The 9,402-nt window shown below is 38.7% G+C and overlaps 2 protein-coding genes across 2 annotated transcripts in view; both read right to left on the bottom strand.

Annotated features, from left to right (window-relative positions):
- Window positions 1-5,069: 5,069 nt before the first annotated feature.
- LOC106312784 (UDP-D-apiose/UDP-D-xylose synthase 2) lies at window positions 5,070-7,644 on the bottom strand. Its single transcript, XM_013750436.1, has 9 exons — window positions 7,254-7,644; window positions 6,924-7,016; window positions 6,734-6,841; window positions 6,246-6,360; window positions 6,013-6,146; window positions 5,826-5,927; window positions 5,636-5,728; window positions 5,415-5,550; window positions 5,070-5,321 (listed from the first exon to the last, which is right to left on the bottom strand). The coding sequence occupies exons 1-9, from the start codon at window positions 7,527-7,529 to the stop codon at window positions 5,209-5,211; spliced, it is 1,170 nt and encodes a 389-aa protein (XP_013605890.1). The 5' UTR covers window positions 7,530-7,644; the 3' UTR covers window positions 5,070-5,208.
- Window positions 7,645-8,710: 1,066 nt separating this feature from the next.
- Window positions 8,711-9,402, bottom strand: part of LOC106307588 (aspartic proteinase-like protein 2) — a 7,916-nt gene continuing 7,224 nt past the window's right edge. The window contains exon 11 of the mRNA XM_013744576.1: window positions 8,711-8,902. Within this exon, the coding sequence (XP_013600030.1) occupies window positions 8,809-8,902 (94 nt within the window). The 3' untranslated portion in view covers window positions 8,711-8,808. The remainder of the gene's footprint in view (window positions 8,903-9,402) is intronic.

The raw sequence follows: 9,402 nt of genomic DNA, 5'->3' as shown, positions 1-9,402 counted from the left end.
AACAAGGTTCGGTTACGTCTCTCTACTACTCCGTTCTGTTGTGGCGTGTATGGGGCGGTTAGGTGTCTTTGTATACCTGATACTTCACAGAAATCTTGAAACTCTGAGCTTGTGAACTCTCCCCCTCTATCTGTTCTCAATGTCTTAATGGTTGCACCGGTATCTTGTTCCACAATCTTCTTAAACCGTACAAATTTTTCGAAAGCTTCTCCCTTTTCTTTCAAGAGAATAGACCACATATAACGCGAGTGATCGTCTATAAGCACGAATATATATCTGCTTCTTCCTGCAGTGGGTGGTGTTATTGGCCCGCAGAGATCAGCGTGTACGAGCTCCAGGATTGTAGATGCACGATATGAGGTTGAAGTTGGAAAGGGTCGTCTTGTTTGCTTTGCACGCAAGCAAGATTCACATGTATCTTTCGTGACTTTCAACTGAGGAAGACCGATAACGAGTTCCTCTCTTACCATGGTTTTCATAGCATCGTATCCAAGGTGTCCTAGACGTGCATGCCAGACAGAGAATTCACATTTTATTTGAGTTTGTAGACACTTTGGTTCTTCTATCTCCATCACCACTTTGTATAATCGATTCCTTGCTCTCGAGGCTTTCACAATCATATTACCATCCTTGTCGTGTAAGGTCAGGTAGTTCTCTTTCATCCTTACGTCACATCCCGATTCCGTGGCCTGTCCGAGACTGATGATATTGCTCTTAAGTGCTGGGATGAAGTAGACATCTGCAAGAATTTTTCTTTTTCCGTCTTGACTTATAAACAAAATAGATCCTTTTCCCTTAATGTCTATTCTTGAATCATCTCCAAACCGAACCTTTCCAGTGATTGTTTCGTCGATAGAGTTGAAGTAGCTTCGATTTCCAGTCATGTGATTACTGGCTCCGTTGTCTAAATACCATATTCTATCGCCATCGGTATTGGATTCAAACTCTTTGGGTTTCACATTACGTTCATTGAGGTAAACGATTTCATGCATCATGAGTCTATCGGCTTCTTGGGTTTCGTCTCCATCCCTACTCTCAATTGTCTCTTGTAACTTGAGTAATCTATCAGGACATGAGGCCGCAAAGTGTCCTATTTTATCACATCTATAACATATGATCTTTGTCGCGTCTCGACTGTCCCAATACGACCTACCGCGTCCTCTTCCTCTGCCATAATATCGGCCACCTCGACCACGCCCTCTGTATTCACCATAGTCGCGTTGTGGATGTTGTTCTGAATTAGCGTACATGAGTTTGCTTTGACTCTCCTGTGTATCTTCTTCTTCATCATGAATACGTTCTTCGTATGTTTTCAGACGTCCTACAATGTCTTCGAAGCTTGTAGTCTTCAAATCCAACATCTGTTCTATGGAGGCAACAATGTGAATGTACTTCTTTCGTGGTAAACATGATAAGAACTTCTTTACGAGCTTTGATTCATCCATACTTTCGCCTAATGCAGCTGACTTTGATGATAATTCTGATAGCTTGCCCACAAAGTCATCAATCTTTTCGGTGTCTTTCATCTTCAAGCGGTCGAATTCAGTCATTAAGGTTTGTAGTCGCGCCTCTCGAACTCTGTCAGCTCCCACATACCGAGTTTTGATCGCATCCCATACCTTCCTTGCGGTGTCGAGTCCTCCGGTTTGTAAGATCATTGTTTCCGGGATGGACTGAAACAGAAGAGCCGTCGCAATATCATTCTTGTCGCTTTCAACAGATTCATTCTCAATTATCTCCCATACCTTATGAACCCTAAGTAAAAGCTTCATTCGAATTGACCACACGGTGTAGTTAGTTGCTGTTAGCATCGGGCAACTGATAGAGGATGCTCCGCCATCCTTCTTAACCGCTGTAGTAACCAAATCACCCATGTCTCTTGATAACCTGGCTCTGATACCAAATATAAGCCTTAGATTGTATATGAACTCAGTATAAAGAAACTCTTCTTTATTATCTTAAGAAACTTCTCAAAACTTAAGTGCACAATATCAATCTCTAAAACTCTCTTGTTATGCAACACTCTTGCATATACTTTATATAGAGATTAATGTTTCCATATTTCCTAAACTCTTAGGAAGTAACTTTCCTAAATACATTAGGATTGCTTTAACTTCTTCTCTAAGTTAACTTCATGTTTATCTCTAACAAAATATTTGTAGCACTACATACGGTCTTGAGTTGTGTGTGTTTATAGAAACATAGGTATTGAACTATTGATAAGTGATGCAGGAAAAAGAGGAAAAAAATAATGGGCAAGGAGCCAAGGAGAATTGTAAAGTAAAAGACTAAAAGTAGTCATTGCATGCTGAGCATTGAAGTTGGTCGCCGCATATCCCTTGGAAGATCCTTTCTCCTTCACTTTATCCACCGTGAACTATGCATCCATTGATATATACATGCATGTTTAACTGTCTGTGTGTGTGTTTTATATAGATTTATATACTATATAAACACAAACTAACTCAGAGAGAATGCATACATGCAGCATGTATCGACATAACAAAACGGTAATGTAATATAGTTGACCTAACCATAGGCAAGACCAAAGGAATATTCGATTAGTTATTCGATTTATTGAAATATATTGCAGTGTTTTTTTTTGAATTTTTTACATCAAGAGATATTTTATCACTTTTCAATTACATCCAATGTCACAATGCACTTGCAAGACACTTTCTCATGGGATCTACAGAGAAAATATACATATTTCCCCTTAATGAGAAGAAAATAAAATATTTCTTAGAAAGAGGAAAGAGAAATTGTGTTTCTTTATTATTGTTTAGTCTACTTTTTAATATTTTGTTTTTGTTTATTTTTAAATTAAAAATACATATGGCAAATTTTGTTGATATAATAAATTATATTTTTTTATTCTCTATAACTGGATACCCACTTTGATATATTTTTGTTATATTTTAAAATTTATACTTGTACACGTATTTAATGATTGTGTTATGGATGAGTGATGTGTGGATGGGTGTGGGAAGATAAGTGTGGACGGGTAAACATGAACGGCTATTTGTGGACGAGTAAAATTATGATTAAAATTCAAAATTCAGCATACTATATATCTCATGGAGGAGGACTATGACGAGCTCGAACCACCGCAGCTTCACCGAGCTCATCGACGACGATGTTGAGCTCGGAATCCATGGTGTGGCTCACCGGGAAGAGGAGCTGACTCGTTTTGACCGGGGTTTTGGAGGAGGAGATGACTCGTTTTAACTTTTTGGTTTGTTTAGCTTTGTTTTCATCACTCAAGCTTGTTTTTTTTCTCGACATGTACGTTGTAGTTATTGGTTTGAAGTTATTAATTTGTTCATCCTCGAAATTGTGGACACATTGGCATTCATATCACAGTCTTTCAATATGTTACATTTTTTATATCTATGTTTAGTGTTTGAGTTACTACTTTATCCACCACATCAACCTTCAATTCCCTATACACAAATTTAAGAGATCTTTCTTGTTCTTTATTCATAGTTATGTTAGCGTCTATATCCACAACATAATCAAAATCTTCTCGTCCCCGTCCACAGACAAACATTGTTGTTGAAGTTGTGTCTTTAAGTTCAACTATTGTGGAGCTTGATCTGATGAAGCTTCTGGAATTTTTACACTCATCTCCGTCCACGTATCACCCGTCCACGTATCATCCGTCCACGTATCACCCGTCCACGTATCATCCGTCCACGAATCATCCGTCCACGCATCGAATGTCTACTAAAGGCGTAGTTGTCCGCAGTTTATTGCTGGCCCACAATAAAATGTCTCACATGTAAGAAGTGGCTATGAATGTAAAGAAAAGTAAAAAAATGGCCTAAAGAGTAATCCAACTCTTTTTTTTTTAAAATGTCAATAGATCTCACTTGAACTATAATTTATCCTAGATGAGTTGATTATACTCATTTATTTTATAGTACGAAAAGCATGTATCATCACTTTGCAATAACGATCTTTGTCAAGTTTCACTAACTCATGTCACCTGAATTTTCTATATAATCTTCTTTATATATCTTTCACAATCCTCATCTCTCATCTTTCATCTCCGGAAGCGTGCATGACTAACAACAAGAGCAAACACAGGCCGATATCTCAAGACAAAGATCTTCCGGTTAGTCGTTTAAGGATGATTATGATTATTTCTTCTTCTAATATTGTCATGGAGCATTACAAGGGATCACCGACAGCTACTATAGGGCATAACAGTAAGCAGACTTGATAAATACTCGGACAAGGGGAGAGATCGAGATGTTGACCAATTTGAAAAGGTAGATCCTGACAACCACACTGGTCCATTGTATATTTCTCCCAGACCGGGCAATTTCGGAATCTTTGGCAATGTTTCTCTTGGTATATGTTTTTGTTACTGTGTCTTATTAATCGATTTGTACTAGATCTTCTTGTCATCGATTTGTGAGCGGATCGGAACGTTTTTCTTCGTTTCACTAGTAATAATGTTCTTCTTGACGAGCCGATGATTTTTTTTTTTTGTCACGAAAGCTTATATTAAACTAAAAATCAAACGGGTTCAAACGATTACAACCGGAGTTAATCTCAACGGCTAGACAATCTCAACGGCTAGACAACTGCTTGTTTTCTTCGTTTCACTAGTAAAAATGTTCTTCTTGACGAGCCGATGATATAATTTAATATATGATCTCGCAAACATTTACTTAGCTTTGCAGAAGATTTAACTTTGAACTCGAGCAAACTTTATAAAAAACAGCAAGAGTTTTGGTTCGTAGTATCTACTTAATCAAGAACTTACAGCCCTTGATCTGATCGATTATGTCTCTTGTTACTTGGTACATGAATAATCTGGAGCGTAGCAGTAAGCAAACAAGCATTTTTTGTTGTTGCTAAAGGGTAAATATCATTAAAAATGAAAAGTTAGATTTACAAGAATTTTATGGAAATGAAAGAACAGTTGTTAACACAAGAATGTTATAGTTTGAACAAACCATTCCCTTTTTAGTTTCGGACAAAATACAAAGATATAAAGCTCTCAACAACGCATTCAAAAGACATTATCAGTAAATACTATATAACCAAAAAAAAACGAAAACTAGTACCAAACACCATATGAAATTATAATCATTCGCTTACAATGGCCTATTTTAAGGGGATAATGGGTGAATTATAAAAGAAGAAGCAAAAATAATGGAGTAGCAGCCACCAAATGGTTCGAGGTGATGATGACCTCTAAGATGCGACTGGTTTTGAAGTGGCCTTCTTAACAGCTTCCGCATAGGTCCTGTGCTGGTAAGTCAAGGTCGACTCCAACAAGTCCCAGAGAGAAGTCTTCGGGTTCCATCCTAATTATTGACCAAACCAAATATTTTAGAAAACAACTGATTTGGCTATGTTCCAAAAGACAAAAGCAGACAACAAAAACAAGATGAAATTACCAAGTTGACGGTTTATGATGGTCATGTCTGGGATTCTCTTGTCGCTGTCATCATAACCTTCTCCATAAAACTCTTTGGAGCTCACGTCTACCGTTGGACTCTCAATAGCCGTCTCTCCACTCACTTTTGAGTACACCTGTCCATTTTTTTGGTAGCATTTTAGTGTGCCGTAGTGTATCAAAAAATCAATCAGAGTGTTATTTGTGAACTAGCTTTCTCACCTGAGTCATCATTTCAGCAAGTTGTCTTACTGTCACTTCATTGTTTGGGTTGCCTACATTGAAGATATGCCCATTGGCTCTCTCTGGGTTTTCCTGATAAAGATCCCACAAGCGATTCAGATGCAACTTCTTTGATAACAATGCAACAAACGAGATATCACCAGGGATAAACAAATGAATTTAAACTCACAATCATCAAAAGGACAGCTTCAATAGCATCCTTGATGTAAATGAAGGTTCTCTGCGACTCTCCACCATCCACAAGCTTGAGAGGCTCGCGTCTAAGAAGGTTCTGGCAATACCCCCAAAAAAATAAAAACAATTAAGCTGCAGCCACAAAAAGAAGTTGGGTTATTTGACTGAGCCTGTATACTTACGTTGCTAAAGCATGCTAAGACACGAGGGACGCCCTCGCTCGGACCATCAATGCCAGGGATGAAATCCATCCTAGGTCCAATCCAGTTAAACGGTCTCACAATGGTGAACTCAAGTCCGTTCTCAGCACCCTCAGCTTCAACCACACAAAAAAAAAGTGAGAACCTTCTGCCTCTAACAGTCTAACGTACATTAAATTTGCTTTTCATGTTCAAAAAAAAAAAGAACAACATACCGTAGACAAGTCTCTCAATCAGCTGCTTGGCGCAAGCATATGACCACCTCTGCTTCTCAATAGAACCAAATATGCAAGGGGATGTATCTTCTTTCAGCACATAAAAATCAGGATCCTGAAGTAAAAAAACAAGACGAGCATCACTAGTGAATGGTGTAAAAAACAACAAATCCAGAGCCAAGACTAATAATAATAAGAACCAAAGAACATAAACTAAGCAAAAAAAAAAAAACACAAATCCTCATGAAGCAGTGGGACTCGAAGCCATACTCAGGTACAATTGCAGAAAAATAAAAACTACATTGTTCCTAAACTATCAAAGAAGATAGTGATAGGATACAAACTAGCTAACCAAACTATCAAAATCAATATAAGAAGTCTAAATGGAGTAATGAAATAACTGAAAATAACATAGTTTCTTGATCCACACGACAGTGACATTCAGCAGAAGGTGAAGCTTAAGGTAAAAAAATGAAACAAGGCCTGACCTGACGGAGAGGATGATCCTTGGGAAGAAAGCTTCCAATAGTTTTGCCATAGACTTCACAAGTGGAGAAGTGAATCAAACGCTTGTTGTTCTCAGAGCAGTACTTAACCTACATTGAACCACCACTCAATGTCACCACCACTAAACTTAAGCATCGGTTATCACATAGTAAACAGATCTTAAAGCATTACCACAGGGAGAGCATCGATGAAATTGCTGTAGATAGTGTCAAGCGGACGCGTATTGTAATCCGCTGGTGTACAGATCGCAGCCAAATTAATCGTCTGCAACGCAACACAAACAACAAACAAATCGATCATATACATAATACAAATGATCAAGAACCACGCGTTTGTGGTCGGGTGGTTGGTTAAAGGAGTTCTGTGGATCCCAAGGACCCGAGTTCGAATCCGCAACACACCACCACATTCTCTATCAGATCTGAGTGTAACGGCACTAACTATAACAAACTGCTAAAGAACAGATTCCGCATTCACATTAACGGAGAAGAGATTTTTTACCAGATCCGCCATCTTGACGAGTCCCTCGAGCCTCGAATCGTGCTTGATGTTGATGCGATGGAACTGGATCCTCTCCGCCCACTGAGAAGTATCCGGCTCGAGCAAGTGTTTGATCTTGTCGTTGTAGACGTCGAGGGCGAGGACCTTGTGCGGAGTCTCGTTCATGAGCTTCTCGCAGAGGTGAGAGCCGATGAAGCCGCCGGCGCCGATCATGCATATCGTCAGCGGCTTGATCGGCCTGCCGTCCAGATCCAATCGATCGGCTCCGTTCGCCATTGTTTGTCGGTGAAAGTGTAAATCAATGGGAGAGGGAGAGATAGAGAGAGATGAGAGATGGAATATTTAAAGACACGTGGGATGCGTTATTAATGTTTGAGGAATATGATGGGTGGATGATTGTTTTCGTTAGAGTGTCATATTCTATTTTACTCAAATTGTTATCTAACTCAATGATGGATGATTGTTCACCTGAAAGCTAGTTTTGAATCTCGAGTTTATTAGATCTGACGCCCTGTTGTTAGCCTAGGGCTGGGGCGCTTAGTGTCACATATGGATTTGGTTCGGTTCATTCGGATTTTCGATATTATATTCATCGGCTAATGTTAGTCGGGCTCGTCTTCGTACATATAACCAATTTTTGAAATTTCCCAAATTTTTTTAAAAATAAATTAAAAAATAACCAAAAAATATTCTTTTTTTTCCTCTGAAATTGCATTAGAATTTGAAAGTTATCAACCAAAACAAAATTACATTTGTAAATTATTTAAAAATTTAATTAAAAACTAGTTAAACTAACTAAAATGTATTAAAATAATAACTAAAAACTACATTATTTTTAAAAAAACTCTAAAACGTTTAAATTATAAAAAAAAAATGAGCATATTTAGCTAATTTTGGATATTTTTGTTTTAGTGCAACCCAAACCGAAAAATATCTAGATCTTAAGTTTCGTTTGGATATTTTTTTTGCAACGGTTCAGATAGGATTCCGTTTCTTTTGGTTCGGTTTAAAGTCCGAACTTCGGTTTAGGGTAAAAAAGACCATGCCTGCCTAGTATAGCATGTGTTAATATATAGTTATTGTTAAGAGTAAACAAATAATTTTGTTCAAAACTATATTATTTTGAAAAATACTCTAAGATGTTTAAATTATTAAAAAAATTAGCATATTTAACTAATTTTGAATATTTTCGGGTTCCAGTACAACCCCAAACCCAAAAATATCTAGCTCTCAAGTCCCATTTGGATATTTGTTGTAACGGTTCAAATCAAATTTTATTTTTTCGGTTCGGTTTAAAGTTTGAACTTCGGTTTAGGATAAAGACGATCAGGCCGGCCTAGTTTAGCCTGTGTTAATATATCGTTTTTCTGTTCACAGTACGCAAATATTTTGTTCAAAAGATGTTGTAACTCCAACCTTCTTCATTTGATAAGAATTCATATAAGACTGAGTTCGTGTGATGGTAAGTAAGAATTAATTAGTGATACATACTATATGTGATAAGATTACAACCAATAAGTTCCCAACCTCTGTGGGGGGAGTGAATGCTAGAAAGCTACAAGAAGCGGAAGTTCCAAGAGAGCAAAATATTGATGAGGAAAACTACTTGTAACAAGTAGTAATAATCACTTGTATAACTAATCTGTGAGCTGTTCTGTAATGACCCTAAACCTTGCCCAAGGGTCAGGTTGTTTTCTTTAAAAAGAGAGAAAGAGAGAGAAGAGAGAGAGAGAGAGAGAGAGAGGAGAGAGAGGAGAGAGAGAGAGAGGGGGAGAAAGCTCACCAGAAGTCCTCGCCGGAGCCACCACACGCCAGACCGTTGAGTTCGCCACCACCATCATCCGCAACCAAAGGTAACCAGAAACCGCCATATTTTTGAGTTTAGTTTCGGCCGTTTTAGTAAATCGACCATAACTTCTTAACCGTTGCGAATCTCGTGCATCCAAGCCCATCATCGTGTTCCTCTCGTCGAGACGAAGCCGTAGACACCAAGCACGCCTCAAACGGAGCCCGGACGAAGCCGTACGCGCCTCCAGAAAACCGCCCTTCGCGCGCGCGTGAAACGCACGCGCCGCCGCCGGAAATCGTCGCCACCGCAGCTCCGCCGCCGGACCACCGTCCGCCGCCGCAGCTCCGCCGTCGCCGCCGG

The sequence above is a fragment of the Brassica oleracea genome, chromosome C8, assembly GCF_000695525.1.
Source record: "Brassica oleracea var. oleracea cultivar TO1000 chromosome C8, BOL, whole genome shotgun sequence".
NCBI classification, from domain to species: Eukaryota; Viridiplantae; Streptophyta; class Magnoliopsida; order Brassicales; family Brassicaceae; genus Brassica; species Brassica oleracea.
Note: the sequence above shows the minus strand (reverse complement) of the source record. Positions and strands in the feature narration are given on the sequence as shown.